We start from the raw sequence: 23,026 nt of genomic DNA, 5'->3' as shown, positions 1-23,026 counted from the left end.
TAATATGCCCCTAAAGTCGTCGTGCATGAAAGAGTTATAATAAACGTGTCTGTAAATAGCGTTGCTCAAAGGCTGCAGTGTGCGAATCGAACAGTAGGCGGCGATGCTGTGCCGCTGACTGATACCGGACATTTAAATGACAACACGAGGAAGTGACCTAGCAAAGTGAGGAGGAAGAGTCTCGTTGGTAATGTAAACAGTTTTCTGCGCCCTGGCAAGAGTTCAGATTATAAAGTAAGCGAAATGTTTTTATTTATTTTAATTATTTTAAAGGATTTCTTTTTCATGGTCTGGTGTGGTTATTTATTTTCTAGCTAATGTAATTTAGTTTGCAGTCTGTGTGCTCCGTTTCATTGTGGGTTGTGTTAGTTTGAATGGATTTAAAAATGTTAGGTTCAGTTTTTCGTCTGTGGGTATTGCAAAAACACAAACGCACAGGTGTGAATTTGTAGAATTTTGTAAACGAAAAAGTGATATGTATGTTTAAAAAAATTCCTTCAATCTTTCGAGGCATTTCTGAGACTGCTCCGTAGCCTCGGCGATCATAAAAAAAAAATCCTCAAACAAACTTATTTTGTTTTCTCAAATAAAACGTGAAAACAAAAATCAAAAGCGTAAGGGGTTAGTTGAATTAAACAAGTTAGGAAAATTATTTTTAGAATAAAAGATAAATACAAATGGGAACGCATGAGCTAGTTAGCCAGTTATGTGTACAATGCAGTCTTCCTCTGGCGCTGAAGAAAACTTTTAGGAACACTGTGTAATTTATATAATATACATTTTAAATTTGTTATATCGCATCATATATATGAAAAAAAAGTTTTTTTTATTTTTAATTTTTCAAAGCACATTCACCAGAACAATCTCACACTGCAATGACCACCAGGAGGGCGTCAAAGCCACCACCTTTACATTTTTAAAAATTATTCATTATTTTTTTTTTTGTCCTGGCATGTGTTCATGCTTTTGAATGTAAACATGTGAAGTCTGCATTGAATGTTGGATTTCTATACCCAGCATTGGTGATGATGTAATCCCATCGTGATTTCCTGGTAATCCCTTATAATACCCCTATGAAAGGCTTCCTGTTTGACCTGGGGAGTGACAGGGTTGGTGCAATTGATGACAATGCAGTTCCCAGACCTCTCCCAGCTGAGTGAAATATTTTTGCCATGATGTGGATGCCACCCTTACTGTGTGTGTGTGCAGGGTTTTGCAGAGAGCTGCATTTGCACAAGCAAATAAATGCATAACTAAACAAACTAATCTTTTGTAATTTTAGTGTTGTTCTTTTGTTCCAGTTTACGGTGCTATTACCCTCCCTGCAGGAGGAGAGCGTGTGCGTGTGTAAACCATGGAGAATTCAAACAAAGAGGAGTACAAGATCCAGTCCTTTGATGCAGAAACACAGCAGCTGCTAAAAACAGCGCTGAAAGGTCAGCGCGGTCAGCCTGCTTTTGGGTTCAGTGTTGCCGTACATGTGTATCTGCGTTCTCCCGTATTCGAAACCTGTTTTCTCCTGTGTGTCTAGAGCAGGAGTCTTCCACCCCGGTCGTGGAGAGCTGCTGGGTCTTCTGCTTGTCGTTTCAACCGAGCTCTCAGTTACTTAGTTGAACCAATCATTGGCTTAATTAATCAAGATTCACATGTGTTCCATATCTTTAGCCATTGATGATGTGACGACACCTAGAAAAGCTGCAGGACTGGGGCTCTCCAGGACCAGGGTTAGAGACCCCTGCATTAGACTGTAGTCCATATGTGCCGCCTTTATACTAAATTATCTTCAGTCCAAACCTGAAGCTCTTCCACCTGCTGTGTGTGTTTTGGTAATGATTGCTGGAGATCCCTGTGTGTTTGGTGTGTTTTGGTAACGATCCCTGTGTGTTTGGTGTGTGTTTTGGTAACGATCGCTGGCTGACCCCTCCCTCCTCCGTAGAGCCTGGTGCGGTGGATCTGGAGAAGGTGGCTGCGGTGATTGTGGATCAGTCTCTGAAGGATCAGGGGTTCAGTAAAGAAGCTGGCCGGATCTGCTTCACTATCGTTCAGGTAATGCCTCCTGACCCTCTCCTTGCCGTCTCTGTTCCTGGGAGCCGAGGCGCAGAGCTGTAACGCTTGTTGTTTCCCGGCTCCCCTCGCAGGCAGAGACCAAGCAGAGCGGCTCCAACGTGTTCCGGAGGAGCCTCCTGAACCGGCTGCAGCAGGAGTTCACGAACCGGGAGGAGACTCGGAGCAGGTCCCTGCAGGAGTGGGTCTGCTACGTCACCTTCATCTGTAATGTCTTCGACTACCTCAAGGTGCTGTCGCCGTTCCCCAACTTCAAACAGTTTCTTTGGGCTTCTCTGCTTATTTTGTACATAAAAAAAATGTCTTCCCGAAACTCCAAGCAGCCTAACTGAACTTGCTAAACAAGACAACTGGGTTTGTGAGACCTTAACAGCTATGCATTCGCTGCACGCATCCTTGCAAGTACAATACTCAAATGAACTAACAAGAAGATCCATTTAAGTACGCAAAGTGTGTTGTTATTTTTGTTACTTTAATTGTACTTTTACGAAAAAAAATTGTGCAATTTGCATTTTGTATATGTAAAACCTCTACCATTGTAATGTAAAATAAAATGATTCCATTTTGAAAAGGTAGCCTGCAGTATGACAGCACAGAACAGGACCCCAGACGGGTGACAGCAGTGTTTGTTATTGGGTTCCAGGTGAACAATATGCCCATGATGGCGCTGGTCCACCCCGTGTATGATTGTCTCTTCAGACTGGGCCAGGCGGACTCTCTGCGGAACGAAGAGGAGGTGAGGAGGAGGAGGAGGGTCTCAGTTCTGTTTCTGCACAGCAGAACAATTCAAAATGCTTAAGGCTTAGAAAATGTTTGAAAAGAAATGTTTCACCCTTTCATACATGGTGACCTCATATGGGGATGTCATTTTTTGTCCCCATAATAAAGAAATATATACATGAAAAATGTGTATAAAATATATATATATATATATATATATATATATATATATAAAATATAATGTGTATATATAAAATAAAGTATTTCATGCATGGTTGTGTGTTGCAGGTGGACTGCCTGGTGCTGCAGCTGCACCGCATCGGGGACCAGCTGGAGAAGATGGACGTGCAGCGCATGGACGACCTGTTCTTCATGCTGCGGGACGGCTTCCTGCTGCAGGAGGGGCTCAGCTCGCTGGCACGCCTCCTGCTGCTGGAGATCCTGGAGTTCAGGGCGGGGGGCTGGCGGCTCAGCGATACGGGGCAGAAATACTACTACAGCGAGCTCACAGACTGAGGAGGGAGGGGCGGCAGGGACGGGAGCAGGGCTGGGGTTAGAGACGTCGGGCATCATCCTTAAACTTGATTCACAGCTGCAGGTATACGGTCAGCTTCAGCAGATATAACATGACATGTATGCCTTTCAGATATATAAAGTGTGCACACTTCTCTAGATGACGCAAAGTCTTACATTTTCCAAACCAGATCTGACAGGATTGACTCCTGACACCTCTAACCCTACAGAAAACCCCAGAATGCATCACTGTGACTTCTGAGCACCAGCTGAGTCAAACCAAAACAGATCACTTTAACCATGCTGCAGGCTTCACAGTTTAGTAAGATGTTTCTTCTCACTGTGCATGCATGGGTCCAGCAGATCTTTAATCACAGGTTTGCCTTCCTTTTTTGATGGGGAGGGGGATAGATTTCAAAAAAACAAAAAGTTTTTGTTTTAAAACTTGAGTGTTAATTACACAAGTTTGTAGCACTTAACAGTGAAAAAAAATCAAATTGAGTCTGTTAATGAACTGTAGCGTTGAACAATTGGTGACCCGCCCCCTTCTGAACAGCACTGTCCAGCAGTGTTTGCATGCTATTGGTTGAGTTGGAAGTTCCAAAGCAGCTACAGAGAGGCAAGCCAATACAAAGTGGTGGGCAGCACGCTTTCTATGTAAAAGACTAAGCTCTGCGCTTTTTGCAGCTGTTTTAGTTTTGTAACAGCCCTGGTTGCAGTTTGACAGGTAGGTCCACGTCAGGTGCAGTGATGGTCTCACGTCATGGGTTGCAATACACATGCTGACAGAAGGGGGGTGCTGTTCACTGCCTCAATACATACCATACTCTTCATGTACCGTTTTGGGATGTGATTGGTTGCTGTACACATATCTAGGAATAGGCTAATGTAGATTTTTTTTCTTATAACTTTTCTACACTGTTTTTGATACAGAAGTTTTTTTTATTAAGCCAGGACTGAACCACTTTCTGGTGCTAAAAAAAAAAGACACATACAAATGTAAATAATTCTTGTTGTTGATTGGATTTGGAGTTGGAAGAAATGTTACTTTTTCCACGTGGGATTTTGTTTCCATTATCAATTTTACGGCCAGTTCACACAATCGTGTTGATCCAGGATCAGGGTGGGTGTCAATTCCTCCCTTTCAATTCCATTTTAAAATCAATTCCCAATTCCCATTCCCTTTGAATCAATCCCAGCACATCATTGATCAAAATTGCAATTAGCAGCATTCTGTTAAAACGAGTGTCTCACAGTGGCAACAAATTACTTCAGTTGAAGTCGCTGTTAGTCAATTAAATTGGCACAAATTGAAGCAGTTGAACAATCACTGCAATTATGTCTCTAAAATATAAATTCCAAGTTGTCCACGTGCCAAGTACTGGGTACCCAGCACGAAACGAAAGCTGGTTTTGTTGCCAATGCTTTCTCTTATTTCTCGCTTCAGCAATGGCCATTGCCCAAGATGCACCTGACTCGGTACACTGTACCTGTCCAATTGCTTGATTGTGTGGATCGCCTTTAAGAATGCAGTGTTCAGGGTTTGGCAAAACAGGCAGAATTCAACCTTTTCTCTTTTTTGTGATTTAAGGTTTTTGAGATGTTTTCATTTTTTTCTCATGTATAAGGTTAAATAGATCACAAGGTGTGAATATATAGATACATGTTTTTTTTTTTTTTTAGCCTAACCATGTTGACTGGTCATTGAACTAAATACTGAATTCTGCGTGTTTAAGACTCCCCAAGCTGGCAGACACAGTGATAATAGTGTGAACATTATCTGGGGCCCGTCCCCTTCCTGAAAACGTTCTCCACTGTTTTTTTACTTTAATTTTGGGTCGGAATGTAGCTAAACCATCCAAGTGAGTTTGAACTAAAGCAAAGAAATGTATCAGGTACCAGCAAGCTGTAGCAACATTCATCTCCAGTGCTGTAGTTAAAATACCTGCTTGAATTAATTCAACACAGGAAGATCAGCCAGTGAGAATGATGCTTCTGCTAATAAAAGGTAAGCCGTGGGTGTTAGAACTTTGGTGATCACTCCTGTGATAGTATCCTAATGTCTAAGTTAAAGGGCATCTAGTATGCTGTGTCCAGTATGAGGGGTCTATCTGCATCATAGGCTAACAGGTTCCAAGGTTTATATTTCATATTGAAGAAAGGGAAGCAATAAGCGTGCTATTATTACTAATGTATTTGCTTTCATAAGAACATGTACAGTAAAAATGATTTGTAGAACATGTTCATATTTTTTTTTGTCTGTTCCAAGACTGAGTTTAGGCTGTAAAAATGGGGTGGAGGATTTGATGCATTGAGGATTTTGTATTTGATGGATATGAAAATAAAATGGTTCAGATTTGGTGCTTCTGTTGGCTTGAACTTACTTGAAAAGACTGTTCCACAAATGTAGTATATTTATTAACATGCATCACAAATAAGAACAAAGAAACATGCTGTGTAGAACTTAATCTTTAATAATTAAGGCTTATGAAAAAAACACTTGCAGCATGCTACCTCATGTTTGCATTGCTGTATGCATTCCCTGCTGGTGCAGTGCAGGACTGTATAAACTGACCCACATGCACTTCAGGAAACAAAAGTCCCTTTGAGAAGTTGAGCAATCCCCAAGCCAAGAACACACTTCTTCCCTGGGAGGAAATTATGAAGGGGCTATTCAATCCAGGAGTGGTAATTAATTGAATAGATTCCAACTACTTAATTATATTTTATTTTTTTTGAGACAGCAATGCAGTTTAATAGAGTTAAGTGATGGAACTAAAGTGGGCATTTTATTCTTACCCACTTCATAGGTTTCCTGAGCCTCTTTCTATCTGGGGCGCTTTGTTTCGGTTCAGTTATTTTCATTCAAATTGACTGCAATTAAACCCCTGGTCCAGATCGGACAATTAACAAGAACCAATTCACAATTTGCCTGATGCGTGGTAAAGACAGCAGTAAACTTTGTTTTCTTCAAGAAATATTCCAATCTGAACTGCACTGTAACCTCTGCACTTCAGCCATACACTGCAGTGCACTCTAACCACTGCAGGTGTGCAATAACACAGCTTCACCACAGGGCGCTTACTTGTTTGCACTTGGAAGACACAATGCAAACAGGAATACAAACACCTGCTAACTGCTCCAGAGAGAAAAGGCGTTAGGGCTGACCTACAAAACCAGCGGATATGCAAAGAGCAGTAAAAATCAAAAAAGGTTGCGCTGGTGACATCTCGCTGAAACACACAATGGAAACATCCACCCGATCCGCTGCTGGAAGTAAAATATCAAACTGACTGCAGCTTCCAAAGCTGATGAACCAGTTCCTCTCCTGTAAGGTACGCAGTTCCTATCTGATCGTTCTGGAGGCTCTACCACCAGCGGTAGTGCGCGAAGGCCCTGTTGGCCTCTGCCATCTTGTGCATGTCGTGCTTCCTCTTGATCACGTTGCCCTCGTTCGTGAAGGCTGCCAGCAGCTCCTGGGACAGCTTCTCGTACATGTGGGTGCGCCGGTGCTTATTGTCCCGGCACTCCGTAATCAACCATTTCATCGCCAGGAAGCGGCGCCTACTGTCAGTCAGTGGCGTGGGAACCTGTAACAGAACAGAACTTTGCATCAAAACCAGCTCCTGCCGTGTTCAGGTCCGCTCTGCTACGGTATGTATACGGTTTTGAAAGAACTTGGCATTACAGACACTGCAAAGTGCAAATTACAGCTGTCCTGGAAAAACCTGATATCCCTCAATTTCAGACTCAAGTATATCTAATATTATCAATGTATTTTGGAAAATGTAAAACATTGCAACAAGGTGCACAAAACAGGGTTTAAAATGTACCGACAGGTTGGATCTGGTCATCCACATGGTCAGTTTCCTCCTCGTGATACCCAGGACACCCCTCAAATACACTATGCAGGTCAGTGTTGCTGCTGCTGCAGCAGGCTTTAGTCAAATCGACAGAAATGAAAACCCCTTCAAAATTGAATACGACGTTAAGGGAAGGTTAAACAAGCCACGAGACAGACAGACATCCCGGACAACTCCAGGATCCGCCTACCTGGTAGTATTTGCCTCCTTTCTGAATGCTGATCAGACCGATTATAGGCTTGCAGTTCTCCAGAGCCTGGTGGAAGATGGTGTACGGGTTACACTCAATCCCCTCCTTCTCTGTTGCTGGGGCTTTGTGATACTTCTCCACCTGCTTCCTCTTCATGCTTTCAAATGTCTAGGGGAAGAAAAACAAAACATTTAGAAATTGATGTCAATTACTCTATGGCAGTAGATGAGTAGCAGTGATACTGGGATTATGCAAGCGTGTGCAACAGCAGGTGACAACAGTAGACTGCAGCTCTATACATGTCTGAACCTGAAAGTACTCTCCATCCTGGTGAAGTAATGCTGTTTCAGGTTGATCAAACAGACACATCAAGGTTATAGGAATGCACTGCACTGCAGTGGAGTGGATATCACGAAGTACCTGCCTGCCCCCCTCCCCCCAATGGGAAAAACAGGTTTACCTGTGTGATAATGGATCTGGCCAGCACTTTATCTCCATCCTCCATCATCATATTAACGAATTTACTGTGGGCAGAAAAGAAATCAAAAAAAATATAAAACACACATCAGCCCAAAGGGATGCAACTCCTATGAATGGGTTCCTCAATAATAATGAACCCAGTCAATTCTCAAGCCACAGTAGCTGGTTACAAAGCAGGAAGCAACAAAACTCAAAAGAACAACTGGAATCAAACGCCGTGAAAAATTAATCAACCCTTTCATGCACTGCAACTCATATGGGGACATACAAAAGAGGCAAATGCCTAAAGACCTCATATGGGAGGCTGTGTGGGCCAATGGTTAAAGAAAAGGGTATGTAACTAGGTGGTCCCCGGTTCAAATCCTGACTCACTCACTGACTCACTGTGTGACCCTGAGCAAGTCACTTAATCTCCTTGTGCTCAGTCTTTCGGGTGAGACGTAGTTGTAAGTGACTCTGCAGCTGATGCATAGCTCACACACCCTAGTCTCTGTAAATCGCCTTGGATAAAGGCATCTGCTAAATAAACAAATAATAATAATAATAATAATAATAATAATAATAATAATAATAATGACAACAACTCCTTCTTTCAATGAGAGATACATGTATTATGTGTCCAGCTATTTTTTTTTTATGGTTAATACATTAAAGGGTTAACATTACATTTCTTAATATATTTAATGTGTAGGGGTGAATGTTTCTAACTGCTCCTCTCCGCACCTGACTGTGGGGTCGCTGAATACCGAGCTGGTGAGACCGGACGGGGTCGCCTTAATGGGTCGCACGGCTTTCAGCTCCTGTGCCGCCTTCTGCTCGTCCGTGAGCTCCGTGACGGGGATGCGGTACACTTCCCTAGAGGGCTCGGGTTCCAGGTAATAGGGGTTGTACCTGGTCCATCTCACCGGCAGAACCCTAGAATAGACGCATTCACAGAGTCCGGTGAAGCGGGCTCCTAAATCTACGGCATTGCAGACACGAGGCGGTATTCAATGACAAAGGAAATATTCAGCAGGGATGGCAATAAGACTCCCGTTGCGTAGCAGTTTGATCCACTACCGGTTTTACTACGAGTTAATGAGACATCCCTGAGCTTGTACACACTGGGGATAAACAACCTCGGAGTCAATTACACAGACTGGGTAATCCCGCTATGCAACAGGAGTCGTATTTCAATCCCTGCTGTATTACTTAACTAAAAAATATCAATTGTTGATGATAACTAAAGTGTGGCTTTTAAGGTTTTTTGTTTGTTTGTTTGGTTTTAATACGCTTTGAACTACACGTGACCTTACCGTGTATGTGCGTGTGTAGATTAAACACAGAACACATTTAAAAGTGATACAGTGAGAAGGACATTTCACAGTTTTGACTATAAAATGATTCACAGTTGCTTTTAATGTAGCTACAATATAGAAATATATATATTTTCATATTCACATAGAATAACATTGATAAATATTTACCCAGGACTCCAGGGTCTCAATAATTTCACTATGGAGGCAGCCATGTTGAATTCGGTCTGAGGACCCAAGCTGGTTACCAAACTACTGCCCGAAAACTTCTGCAATACTCGCTGATGCAAAAAATATTTCAATGTCAGCACCCGCCTTTGTAATTGCAGCATCTGTCTCTGATATACAAAAATACATTTATGTCTAAAAATAAAATATTGGCAATAATTATTCATAAATAGTCCGTGTTATTGTAACAGGAAGAAATAAGATTATATCTGTTAACTTCTGTTTTGCTGCCTGTCTTTATTTTTGTGCAATATAACATAACGAGAAGAGAAGAAATTTTTCTCCAGCATGCGAGGGGTTAATCGAGGTGCGGCGACAAAATTAAACTCTCGTTTGGGTTTGGGCTTCGCGCCAGTTCTCGCGAGGTTTCATGGGCTGTGAATATGGCGGATGCGGAAGGAGAGACTCTCGAGTCCTGGCTCAGTGAGTAGGAAAACAGTAAAATAGAAATGTCCCTTTAAACATTTACAGGCGGTGCACTCGCGTATGAGTGTGCCACCGTCCCAGAGAGGTGGTTAAAGTCATTCATACCTGTTGTTAATTTGCGCATAGGTGTTGTATTGATTCGGTACTGCTGTCACTGTGTACGTTGTCGCGGATAGAGACACCTTGCTGCCTACATTATTCGTAACTGACTGTACTTTTTCTGCTTAAAAACATGAATCTAAATTGTGTTCCTAGTAGTCTTGGACTGAAACACAGTACTGTGTGTGTCCAAGGCTTTTGATGAAGCCTTCTCAATTGTAAACTTATGAAATGTATTGCACAAACTGTACAGCATGTCCCATTCATAGACGTACATGTCAAATTTGTTTTCAATCACGATGATAAGGTGCGATTCTTTTGCCACCTAGAATAGATACGTTTATTTTGCACCGAAGTAAGTTTTTTGCTTGGTAGCTATTAATTGTTGTGTTGTCAGTACTGCAGAACAGACGTCATTATTCGGGTGTTCCAGCAGTAATAATACAGTACTCTTTACGATCCTTCAGAGGAGACACAGTACTCTGTGCAAGACAGGTGTTGTTTGCGAAATAGGATTTCATTTTCTGGAATGTATTAAGGAATCAATAATAACCCATTTCTAAACACGAGTCATGCTCAACTGCACAGGTATATAAATGATGGACATTGATCAAATGTTTTCGGTTTCTTTTTAATCACTCGATGATTCATCAAGCAATAAAGAAAATCACAGAAAAAAAAAAAAACAATATGCCACGTCTGTCAAGAGAGCAGCGCCTTCGTGCGATCGGTATGTTGGAGGCTGGACTAGGGCAGCTGTGGCTCGCCGTCTTGGGTGCTCACAGCCAGCAATTTCAAACCTGGCGAGACAGTATAACCAGACACACTCTGTCAATGACAGGCCACAAACTAGGAGACCAAGAGTCACAACCCCTGCCCAAGATCGACAGATCATTCTGCAGCATCTTCGTGATGTCAATTGTTAATCAGCACAATAAAAAGTCACTGCACCTGCTCTAAAACAGTTTGTCATTTTTCGATCACATCTAGTGAATTTTATCCAAATATAAGTGATACATTTCTTTTGATGTTCAAATAAGTGATAAGTTTCTTTTGATGTTCAAATATAAATGATACGTTTCTTTTGATGCTCAGTATAGATCTTATTTAACTCGTGTTAACAGAAAAGAGCAGTTGGGTGTTTTGTTGTTGTGCTGTGTTCAAATCTTTTTTCCGGCTGGTTTTCTTTATTCCATCACTGCTTTGACACTTTGAACACATGGAGGAATAACAAGGAAAAATCATAAGCGTTCATTGTGCAGAGCCAGATAGAAACCCATGCAGTAAACGCAGCCTGTGTGGCTTTTACTTTGATTTGAACAAGTCATCGTGATGATTAACAATAGAAGTGATTCCCCACGTGGTGGATTCAGCTAATAGAATTGGTTACCACCTACCCTTTTTTATTTTTATTTTGGCAATACAGTATTTCTAAATAAACCTGTTGTTAAATGATCATTGGTTTCCCTAATGGGTAAACCTTTCTTTTTTTATTTATCCCCCAGATAAAGCCACTAACCCATCCAACAGACAGGAGGACTGGGAGTACATTATAGGATTCTGTGACCAAATCAATAAAGAATTAGAAGGGTATGTATGCTGGGATTGTTTTGGATGTGCTGGGTTTACTGTAGGCACAAAGAGGTCGTTGTTTCTGAATGGAGATATGCATGTTCCACTTTTTATTTTTAACTTGAAGGTAGAGCTCGAAATCAGCATTTTTTATGACAGTAAAAACTCACAGAAACCCAATGTATACAGTACATAACCAAGACCATGCTTGATCAACAGAGAAACCTTATCCCTTTCTTGCACAGAGAATAAGCATAAAATGGATTTTTGCTTCGACGCAAAATTGAGTCTGCAAGGAAGATGTTGTGGCCCACGACATGCAGGACGTGTCTCTTTGATATATTTCTTTTTGCAGTCCACAGATAGCAGTGAGGTTGCTGGCTCATAAAATCCAGTCCCCACAAGAATGGGAGGCAGTTCAGGCATTGACAGTAAGTAAGCAGTGTTCGATACTAAGGACTGGCACATGGCTGTGCAGTAATGTACTGGTACCTGGGTTATTAGTGCAGTAATGTATTGGTACCTGGGTTATTAGTGCAGTAATGTATTGGTACCTGGGTTATTAGTGCAGTAATGTACTGGTACCTGGGTTATTAGTGCAGTAATGTATTGGTACCTGGGTTATTAGTGCAGTAATGTATTGGTACCTGGGTTATTAGTGCAGTAATGTACTGGTACCTGGGTTATTAGTGCAGTAATGTACTGGTACCTGGGTTATTAGTGCAGTAATGTATTGGTGCCTGGGTTATTAGTGCAGTAATGTACTGGTACCTGGGTTATTAGTGCAGTAATGTACTGGTACCTGGGTTATTAGTGCAGTAATGTATTGGTACCTGGGTTATTAGTGCAGTAATGTATTGGTACCTGGGTTATTAGTGCAGTAATGTACTGGTACCTGGGTTATTAGTGCAGTAATGTACTGGTACCTGGGTTATTAGTGCAGTAATGTATTGGTGCCTGGGTTATTAGTGCAGTAATGTACTGGTACCTGGGTTATTAGTGCAGTAATGTATTGGTGCCTGGGTTATTAGTGCCTTGTTTTTGGAGTGTTTGATTATCGCTTTTTGTACAAGGAGCTCATAGGTCCTCTGCAGAAACAACTGGGAAGCTCAGCTCAAAAGCTGCTGGTTACATTTTAAAATCCCTTTTTACTTTACAGAGCTGTATATGTGTGTGTATATATATAATATATAATGATTCTCAACTAAACCGCCTCGTCTGTCTGATCAGCCTCCAGTGACCTCCTTCTTTCAAATTGTCACATTTGTGAAATCTGATTGCATACGTAACCAATTAAGACACAATGTGGATCCCTGTTAGGAGCTGACAATGGGAGCTGTGTTGACTCTCTGAAGATGATCCACAATGATGAAGTTAATCTGCCAGCTTGGTTTCCTGTTAGCAGAGGGGCTCTGAATATTTATAGAACCCTAGTCATGTACTGTTTATCACTTTAACTTTATTAAAATATTTAATGCAATGTTGTTTGTTATTAATAATCTTTTTCTGGTTAATTAGAAAATGCATGCATTGGTGAAAAAAAATGGGTCTTATTAAAATCAGTTTCATTATTACAATAAGGCACTTTAGCAAACAAAATGTTGGTGAGATTTGGTGTGTTGCTCCAGAGTATCATAAGAAGCCAATACACAGAGTTCCCACAAGGGGGTGCAGGGGGACACCACCGATACATACTTGGGTATGCACTGCTTTTTGTTTAGTTTCATATATTGGTGTATACATCTACATCTACATCCATATTTAATCGAATACCAGGGCACTTTTTTTTTTTTGATTTGTGATCAGTTAAAAAACATAATTGCAGTGTTACTATTGTTTTTGTTTTGTGTTGAATAATTATGAAAGTGTTGCATTTCAGGTATTGGAAGCTTGCATGAAGAACTGTGGAAGAAGATTCCATAACGAAGTTGGAAAATTTAGATTTTTAAATGAGTTAATCAAAGTAGTCTCCCCCAAGGTAAGTCTACAGACGGTTTTGTTTTAGTTGCTATTACACAGTTGGAGGAATAAACGGCAGAAGGGAAAAAAAAAACCATTAAGTACAATACAACCGAGAATATCCAGATTGCTGTGCTCCTAAACTGAGTAATCAATCCATTCTCTTGAATGGATGCAGATAGAGCACTAAAGCAAACTAGGAAATGATCTTTCAGCTGCAAACTGTTGTCACAGCAGCCCTGTGCCTAGGGTGACCATGTGACTCCAGATTCACTTACACGGTTTTGCACGTGTTATCAATTTTTATTTTATATAGCGCCTTTCATAGTGGACCACCATCACAAAGCGCTTTACAAGATGCAGTAACAACAAGAAAATCCTCTGTATTTAAATACTTCAAATACAGAGAAATGCATAATACATGATATGCAGGAAAAAAAAACAATGCATAAAACAATACAGTGAAAAAATGCATAATACATTAAGTACAGTGGAAAGTGCATAATGCATGAAATTGTAGCATATATTAAACGATAGAAATGGGTAACAGGTACCCAAATGCATTGGGTTGTGAAGTTAAAAAGAACTGTCCTGGTGAAACTGGAGCCCCATAGCCACCCTACCCATGCAACTGCTTTGTCCTTCAACATCATTTTGTGAGCACTGCTTTCTAGAACCCGGGCCTCCTCCCCGACCCTTTCTGCTCTCGTTTCAGTACCTTGGCGACAGGGTGTCAGAGAAGGTGAAGAGGAAAGTCGTTGAAATGCTGTACAGCTGGGCAGTGGCCCTGCCGGACGAAGCCAAAATTAACGAGGCCTATCAGATGCTAAAGAGGCAAGGTACGACCGTCTCATTCACACCTTCATTCCTGTCCCTCAGCAAGCGCAGGGATGGGAATGAGACTCCTGTTGCATAGCAGCTACACCCATTCCAGGTTTTAATACATGCTTGATTAGCCACAGTGTATAGGTAACAAGCTCAGGCATGTCTTATTAAATTCATAGTGAAACCAGGAATGGATCAAACCGCTTTGCAATGGCTTTTCTTATTTCCGTCCCTGTACTGCTCTCTGGATGCCTGTACCAACCCTAAGCTTATAGTGATAAATGGCATGGGAAGAAATTTTGAATGTGTTTTACTGTAAAAAATAAAAAATCTCTTCTTAACAAGCACAACTCATTGACCAGCACACATGCTACTGACAGTGTATAAAATAATACATTCTACAGTTTATTTTACAGCCATGTTGTCTTCGTTGTATTATGTATGGTTATAGGGTTTAATATTGGTGGAAAATGTTTAGACACTGATTGCATACCTGCCCTTCCAGGTATTGTATCCTGTGATCCAGAGATCCCTGTAGATCAGACTCTCATTCCATCACCCCCGACACGCCCCAAAAACCCAGTGTTCGAGGATGAAGAAAAGAGTAAGGTGAGGTCTGACAGGATTGCTGTTTCACACGGGTTCACCCTTCCGCAGTGCAACAAGGAGACCTTGAGAAGACTTCTCGTTCTAACATTTCCCTACATTTCCTTTCTAGAGCACAATTTCTAGAGGGTGTACGTTCTTTTAACGTTATGTTGCAATATCCAAAACTGAATATTTATATTTTACACGCTGTTGCTGTACCCTACATCTTAAGGTGCAGGGTAGAAAAAATATATTGATTGGTGGGAATATATATATATCAGCAACTAATATTCACAGAAGTGTAGCGCTAAAGATAGTATCCTGTAAATCCTGTTCAATACGATGAACTATTTCCGCAGCGCTGTGTTCTCTTCCCAATAAACATGATGGAAAGGTGCAGCTTCAGAGAGCAGATGCTATCAGAGGAAGGAGGTGGTGATGTTGCTTCTGTAAAGCTTTCAAGTTTCTGATTCCTGAGTCCTCAGGTGTTTAGTTGCTGTTTGAGTGAAGTGTGATGCCGGCTCTCATTGCAGCTGCTGGCTGAGCTGCTGAAAAGCAAAAACCCAGAGGATCTGCAGGAGGCCAACAGACTCATTAAGAACATGGTGAAAGAGGTAAGAGAGTGCTGTGGGGTGAACTGTAGCACTGTGCAAGGAGCAGCATGGAGCAAAATCTACTGGTGCATGAACTGGAGCTACACTGTACTTAAACATCTGCTGCATTTCTTTAAATACACGTACCTGTAGCAAAATGACTGCATGCGATCAGGAAGGTAACTTTGTTGTTAATGTATGGAGCTCCACCTCCACAATCACAGCGTTGTGTGCATGTTACAGTAAACCTTATTAAATGGTGATAAGGAGACGGGTGGTCCTGCAGGCGGTCTCACAGCAGTATGTGTTTCTCCGTCCTGTCTGCAGGACGAAGCCCGGATGCAGAAGGTAACGAAACGCGTGAACACACTGGAGGAGGTCAATAACAACGTGAAGCTCCTCAATGAAATGCTGACCCATTTCAACAGAGAGGAGTCTTCGGAAGCAGACCGGGAGCTTATAAAGGCAGGTGTCTTCTGAAGGCTACAAGGCTATGAAGGGGCACAAATCTACTGGCATGGACGTGTTTCATTTTCTAAGTTGAATTCTGTTGTTGGTGATGTCTCCTATCAAGCAAGGTCTTTGGAGAGTATGCAACATTATCAACGCTGATGTTTATGTTGAAGATTATACATTTAACTAACCATGCATAACAGGAACCTGCTTTGAAATAAATTGACATCTGTTTAGTACTTAGTTTTACTTTATATATGTGCATGATGTATTCCAGGAGCTGTACGAACGCTGTGACAAGATGAGACGTAATGTATTCAAATTAGCCACAGAGACGGAGGATAACGACAACAGTTTAGGTAAAGCTCTGGGTGTCTTGGAGTTGCCAGCCATATTGACGCCGCGCTCCGTCTGCCCTTTTTTGAACGCTGGGTTCCTGTTTTGTTTTGTAGGTGACATCCTGCAAGCAAGCGATGATCTGTCACGTGGAATCAATTCCTACAAGAAGATTGTTGAAGGACAGGCTGTCAATGGAGAGACTGATCTTCCTGGATCAGCAAATATGGACGGTAAAATCTGTTTGTCCCAGTTATTTTCAGTACGAGATGTGAATTATATTTTTGTTGCACTTTTTTTTTTATTGGTGTGGTTTTGTGTTTATTTATTTTGGCCATGCAAAATATATAAATTCTGTTATATTAATTCTTTGTTGTTGTTTTTTTTTTATGTGCAAATCAGATAGTGTTATACATGTGTCGCACACCTTGTTTTTGAACCGTAAGTTGTTTTTTTTTATATATAAAAATGTCACATGAGTCAATGGAAGGTTTTGTGTTGTCCTCTGTTCTCCAGGCAGTAAGGATAGCAGAAACACGGAGACCCTGATTGACCTGGAGGAGCTCGACATTCCCAGCCCACCCTTTTCAGAGCTGGCTCAGCCTCCTGCACCGGCTCCAGCCCTAGTCCCAGCCAATCCGCTGCTGGCCCCAGCGATCCCGGTCCTGCCCCCTCCCCCTCACCTGCAGGCTTCCTCTCGGAGCCGATCCTCCAGCCAGACCGAGAACACAGCGCCCCAGGCCAGCGGCGCCCTCTCCCTGCTGGACGAGGAACTGCTCTCTCTGGGTAACAGCCTGCCCTGCCTGCTCTCCAGTACTGCGCTATATACCTTTAAGTGCTTCATTGCATTATACATTCAGGGTATTTTAATGCTTGCCTGCCTTCCTTTGCAGGCTTAAATGATCCAGTACCCACTTTGAACAATGGAAAGGAGGGTACACTAAACAAACAGTGGAGCACGTTACAGGTAACACTGCAAGCATTCACTGACTTTTATTCAAGTGTCTTTTTTTGTTTGACTTTTAAAATTTTAAAAAGCCCCTGGTGGGGCATTGGAACCCCCAAGACAAATATAATTATTATTATTTAAGTATTGTAATGTAGAAGACTTTTTCATTTTCTCATTCCATCTCCCAGGCCTCCGACAGCGGGTTAGGCTTCTTCAACAGCAAGCCTCTGTCTGGGGCAGCTGCTCTGTCTGCTGGGCCGATGTTCCATGCAGCCCCTGTGTCCCGCGTTGCTCCTTGTAGTTACCCGGCCGCTCCCTCCCTGCCCAGGTCCGGTCCAGCCCCGTTCCTGTTCCCAGGGGCTGGGCTGCAGGTAGCGCCTCACTCCGGGAGTCAAGCCTTGCAGGATCTCAGCATGCTGGACCTGGGGGAGCCAGTGGGGTAAATCACTCCTTACCAGTCTGACCAGTTTGCAGGGTGAACTGTTGATTTTGAGGGGAGGGGGAGACCACACAGTTTAATGTTACAAAATGATTAAAAATGAATTTGCTTGTTGCATGTGTTGTTCTTATGAATGGTTTTCTGGGGCAAATGTGTCTCTTTGTGAAGTCTTAAAAAAAAAAAACTTCCCTACATTTTTATTTATTCATCCAGAATGATGGAAGGGGAAATGACTTCCCAGTTGTTTGTCCAGTTCAGATAACACTAAGGCTTTATGCTTTTTGTTTTGTTTTATTTTGTATCTTCTCATTAAGGCTGCCTGCCCAGTTAAATCCGGAGCCCATGTTCTGTCTGGGAGTTTCCTCCAGTGCTGCTTCCTCATCTGTCTTGGGGTTCCCTGGTCCCTCCGCCACCACGGCTCCCCTTCCTGCTGCATGCGTGGCCCCCCCTGTCTCCCACGCCATGGTTCAGGCCATGGCTTCCTCATCAGCCCCCGGCAGCCCCCTCTTCCGCTCCCTTTCCCCTCTCCACCCGACACTCCAGGGGAGCCCTGCAAAGGGGCCCGATGCTTCACTCGCCAACGTTCACGTGCAGCTGGACTCCATCAAACCCAGTGAGTACCGGAGACCCTCCCTCTGGTTGTACTGAGGCTGGGAAAGCTCTGAAAGATTAAACGTTGAACGAAAGTAAAAATCCTAAACGGCATAGCAATTTGCTGAACGTTAAACCAAAAAATGTCCTGTTTGTTTAAGAGGGTCTTGCACTGATCGTCGCATGTTTTTTTTCCAAAAGCTTCATCATTTTATAGCGCCTTGCCGCATTGTAAAACACTAATTAAACACTGCATGTAAAATATAAAGATGACCTTAAATACTAAATCAAGTCTAGGTTTTCATTGGAAATGTGTATGGTAGTTTAACGTTGAACGGATGCAGGTTGTTATTTTTGGTAACGCTGCTGCTTATCTCTGTCCTCCTCCTCCTCCTCCTCCCCCTATCCCTACCCTAGGCAGGGTCCTGCCTGTCACAGCCTATGATAAGAATGGGGTTCGGGTGCTGCTGCACTTCTCTTCGGAGTGCCCCCCAGGCAGACCGGACGTGCTGGTGATTGTGGTGTCGATGCTGAACACGGCCCCGCTTCCCGTCCAGAACGTAGTCCTGCAGGCTGCAGTGCCCAAGGTGAGAGTCGGCTTGTTTGTATTCCGTGATGATCGGGTCCCTCAGTCTGTCCATCTGTCACGCTCATGGAGAACACGGTACAGCCTCCTTTCCTCTGATAGGCATTTCACATTGCATCTGACTATAATCCAATACTCTTACACAGATATTTTTTTACCTTTCAGGTACTGTGCCACTATGATGCCCCTCTGTATTTGCATGCTCTTGTTATTATTGTCTGACAAGGTTTTTTTAAGTTGTTCACATCTGAATGAGCAGAACTTGATTTGTAGCAGTGCACGCTGTTCTAGATTGACACACAGTTTGATAAAAATATGCTTGATGTGGCAGTGAAAAAAACAAATCTCGGGAGTCTATTTGCTGTTTAAAACAGTAACCAGTGACATGGTTCAATATTTGGAACAGCTGATTTCTCTGTGGTTGACTCCTTGCCATAGGATTAAATGCATCTTGATATGAACAGCTTTTAATGCTCTTTTTTTATTTGCTTTGGTGTCGGCCAAAAGCATTAGTGTGCAGTAACTGCTGCTGCCAAACACATAACAGACTCAGATCGACCGGTGTATCCAGATAAATTGTTTAAGTTCCACTGCCAACTCCTGCAGGCCTTTGGAAAAAGGATACAGGGCAAATGGATGTCAACCTTTTCCTCCTGATCAAAGACATTCACTTGTTTCAACGTTTTGACAAACCACAACAGCTTCTGATTGCTGTGTAATTCAGTCTGCAAAATAAGCCTTTAGGCATGTGTCTTTGTTACATGGCTTGCTTGCTTGCTTGCTCTATTTTTAGCTTTTATGATGCTATTGTCTGTCCTGGCCCGTGTTGCACTTTGCGTGGGTTTGATCCTGCACACCCCAAGCTATCTGTGACCTTGTCCGTGCATCAGGTTCCTGTCTATCCATTGACATCTTTCTTCTTCATTAGTAGGGCAGTTCAGCCGGTGATACGGGTCAGAGTTACACGTTTTGAATACTCTCTTAATTTATTTCTTTGTCTTCCTGACTGAAGTCGATGAAGGTCAAACTGCAGCCCCCGTCGGAAACAGAACTTGCTCCTTTCAACCCCATCCTGCCCCCAGCCACCATCACACAGGTCATGCTGCTAGCTAACCCAATGAAGGTAGGTGACCAGTATGTGGGTGTATGTGAGTGTTCACAGAGCATCTAGCATCTTGTCATGGAACTACTTGCAGAAACGCTTAGAAGGTGCAGCATAACCGTATCAAACAATGAAAAAAGTCAGCAGCATGCCCCAATTAAATCTGGGATATTTAACCCTTTTCCCCCCTTCTTGGTTTCACACAGGAAAAGGTGAGACTGCGGTACAAGCTGACGTTTACACTGGGGGACCAGTCCTGCACAGACGCCGGAGAGGTGGATCAATTTCCACCGGCAGAAAAATGGGGTTATCTATAGCACTGGCACTGAAGGACGGGATGCCCCCCCCACCAAAGACACGGCAATGGATGGGACTTTGTTGACTTCAGATAGCTGAGACAGAATCAATGCTTTCATGAATGTTTTTCCTTAGGAGGCAAGTGCTATTACCGCTACAAAATCCACCCTGTATCCTCGACTTGTGTTTTTGTTTTCATTTTATTTATTTAAATACATTTCTTTTTTACTCTGCTCCCCTAAACTCTTAGCCCTTGGCTGGACTTTGCAAGGCAGGTTCCATTAATGGGAGACCCCACTGAACCATTAAATGCCAGGGCGTGTGCGTAAGGGTGAGGGGAGAAAATAATTTTCAAATTCATATCTGCAACTCTGAAAGAAATCCCACCGAAGCCAGCTGAAGACGAACGTAGTGCTTAACTTGGCTCTCGCAGAGTGACAGGTTAGCATGTGATATATTGCACAGGGTGCCAAAAAAGTATTTTCAATAAACTTTTTTTTTTTTTCATAATAATGCTGGGTAGGGATTGCAGTACAGCAATTGGGGCTGTACATGAATTGCATTGTTGGTGTTGGATAGAGATGGTGCTGTGACTGATTGGGACTGCAAATTCAGAGGATCTGTCTGCAAGAGGTTCTAGTAAAACAGATATGAAGTCACGGGGCAGGTGCATCTCTAACAGATCCGCTGCTGTTAGCAAAATTAGCTACACTTACCATGTGGAATTTACTGTCTATTTAAAGCATATTTACATTCCTTCCTGTTTAAGGATAAGCAGGTACATTTACTTTGTCTGGGATATTTTAACTGTGTGAAATGTTAGGTATCTTTAGTCTTTAGGAGAAGCAGAGGGTTTAGTATCAGTGTTCATCTACAGCCTTGGAAACGACTGGAGGAAGCACCTCTACAGCAGTGGCATGCCGTGACAAAATGGACTGGGGTAGGAGAGTCGTCGCAACCGCCCCCGCCTTTTTTTAAGTGGCAGCTACCTGTAAGCCGCAGATACCTTTCATAATTCTGAAAGAGTGTATCCTTTCCCTTCCCGTGTCAGCTCGGGGATCTGTGGTGTACATCTCCCTTTTTTAACAATCTCCAATTTTTCAGAGAAAGTTCTCCTTGAAAAAGGATTCGTAACCAAATCAACTATGATGTCTCAGTTTTCTCACATTTTTTTTATTTTAGTGTAAAATAAAATTTGAAATAATTAGACGTTGTAAAGGTATTTGTATTTATCAATATATATTTATAAGTAATATCGTGCGGAATCCAGCTATCCTCCTAACTGCAGTGCTAACCAAGGAATAGTCATGTTTTCGGGTTGCTCATTAATGATTGGTCAGCTATCAGAGCTTTGACTTTCCCATTGGTTGCTAAAGCAGGGCCTTCAAGTGAGGCAGAGAATACCCTGGGAGATTTATGGCCGCCTCTGCTCACTTCTGATTGGTCGCCTGTCTAAAAAAATAGACATTCTTCGACTCACCTATTGGTTAAACTCGCTCAAGCCCTTCAACTGAAACGGAGAATACCCTCATCTGTTTTTTTTTTTCTAGCGTCTGATCGTTGTTTTAGACTTATGTGGGGGAGATGCAGATCTCTTATTGACTGATCACATCCCCTTCAGGAAACACCTAGCCTCCTAAAAAAACCCTCTAGTAAACCCTGTAAGTCATCTTGGATAAATGCATCAGAGTAGTATGCTTCATAGTATAAGCAAACACACTGTACGCGAGTGAGTGAGGCAACGTAATGTCATTTGACTGACAGTTTACTTGGCACTGTCTGGTCAGCAGAGAATACCTTGGAGGTCTTGACAGCACGCCACTGCCCTTACAGTCATTTCCAAGCACCAATATCAGGTGAATAGAAAGCTTTTTGCACTCATAATGAATTAAGTGGCAGATGTATTTAAAAGCACTAGGAGTTAATTGCCTGGAATTGTATAGGCTGGTGAAACGGGGTCAGTAGTACACAGTGTAACAAGTCTTCTTGCTGTTGCATGTCAGACAATACTTTTTTTGAAGTAGCAGTTTAGTGGAGATTATGAGACACACACACTTTTAAGGTGTGGGTCTCTTCACTGTTGTCCGACATCCATTTCAGATCCAATGTTGAGTGGCGGCAGCAGCAGCTTCTCAAGTAGTCTCTCTGTCTGCCTCACTTCTATAAACGTTTCAGTTTTCTATAGTAGGATTCATTTCTGAGATACAGGGCCACATTTCCAAAGCATTTCCTGGAGAAAAGTAGTTCTAATTGTGTACCATTAACAAGTGTTTTTTTTTTTTTAATAATAAAATGGAGTATATGCTTTGAAAGTCGTTTCCTGCTAGTTCTGTAACAACAGCAGTTTGCTTTCTTAAATAAAATGGTGCAAACTTAGCAGTGTTTAATGCTTTACAGAGGGCCTGTGGTGTTTGAAGGAAGAGTATGGGGTGTCAAGAAAGCAAGCAAGCAAGCGTTTGCTACCATGCTGAGTTTTACTGGTGCTGCAGTATCGAAGCCATTGTTCTGCCCCCTATTGTTTTTATTTATTGCACTGTTGTAGGAGCCCTTTGCTGTCAGCACTGTGACGTGTTTAATGGAAGAAGTTCTGTATAACGTTGTATTTATTGTCTTTTAGAGATGCTTAACTTGTTTATGTGAGGTGCAGTTCGGTATGACAGAAAGCTAACAAAACTGTACATATTTAAAACGTTCTTAGCTGTTCCACTGCATGAAGAAATAAAAGTCTTCATTTTAAAAACGACTACATGAGCGTAATGTTTTTCTTTTCTGAACCTGGTCGACACCCATGCCCAGATTACATAAAACAATGATAGCAGTGCCATCGCCATGATAAAGTACAGAGATGACTCCACCAT

The 23,026-nt window shown here is 42.3% G+C and overlaps 3 protein-coding genes across 4 annotated transcripts; 2 read left to right on the top strand and 1 right to left on the bottom strand.

Moving 5' to 3' along the window:
• Positions 1–113: 113 nt before the first annotated feature.
• Positions 114–5,658, top strand: LOC117424560 (MIF4G domain-containing protein B-like). Its single transcript, XM_034041000.3, has 6 exons — positions 114–234; positions 1,302–1,436; positions 1,937–2,046; positions 2,139–2,294; positions 2,708–2,800; positions 3,073–5,658. Exons 2-6 carry the CDS (start codon positions 1,355–1,357, stop codon positions 3,298–3,300), a joined length of 669 nt encoding a protein of 222 aa, XP_033896891.1. The 5' UTR covers positions 114–234; positions 1,302–1,354; the 3' UTR covers positions 3,301–5,658.
• Positions 5,659–5,693: 35 nt separating this feature from the next.
• Positions 5,694–9,520, bottom strand: LOC117424559 (small ribosomal subunit protein uS7m-like). The gene is made up of 5 exons (XM_034040998.3): positions 9,297–9,520; positions 8,554–8,745; positions 7,811–7,874; positions 7,351–7,518; positions 5,694–6,887 (listed from the first exon to the last, which is right to left on the bottom strand). Exons 1-5 carry the CDS (start codon positions 9,518–9,520, stop codon positions 6,666–6,668), a joined length of 870 nt encoding a protein of 289 aa, XP_033896889.3. The 3' UTR covers positions 5,694–6,665.
• A 152-nt stretch (positions 9,521–9,672) lies between these two features.
• Positions 9,673–22,911, top strand: LOC117424116 (ADP-ribosylation factor-binding protein GGA3-like). 2 transcript variants are annotated; one of them, XM_034040218.3, is made up of 17 exons: positions 9,673–9,776; positions 11,384–11,468; positions 11,806–11,881; positions 13,330–13,428; positions 14,125–14,248; positions 14,740–14,843; positions 15,356–15,436; positions 15,743–15,880; positions 16,146–16,227; positions 16,321–16,437; positions 16,721–16,990; positions 17,113–17,171; positions 17,342–17,592; positions 17,907–18,205; positions 18,601–18,770; positions 19,782–19,892; positions 20,078–22,911. In XM_034040218.3, exons 1-17 carry the CDS (start codon positions 9,737–9,739, stop codon positions 20,186–20,188), a joined length of 2,217 nt encoding a protein of 738 aa, XP_033896109.2. In that variant the 5' UTR covers positions 9,673–9,736; the 3' UTR covers positions 20,189–22,911. The 2 variants fall into 2 exon arrangements, with proteins under 2 accessions (XP_033896109.2, XP_033896108.2); XM_034040217.3 differs by having other exon boundaries at positions 17,098–17,171.
• Positions 22,912–23,026: the final 115 nt, after the last annotated feature.

The sequence above is a fragment of the Acipenser ruthenus genome, chromosome 19 (assembly GCF_902713425.1).
Source record: "Acipenser ruthenus chromosome 19, fAciRut3.2 maternal haplotype, whole genome shotgun sequence".
Taxonomy (NCBI): domain Eukaryota; kingdom Metazoa; phylum Chordata; class Actinopteri; order Acipenseriformes; family Acipenseridae; genus Acipenser; species Acipenser ruthenus.
Note: the sequence above shows the minus strand (reverse complement) of the source record. Positions and strands in the feature narration are given on the sequence as shown.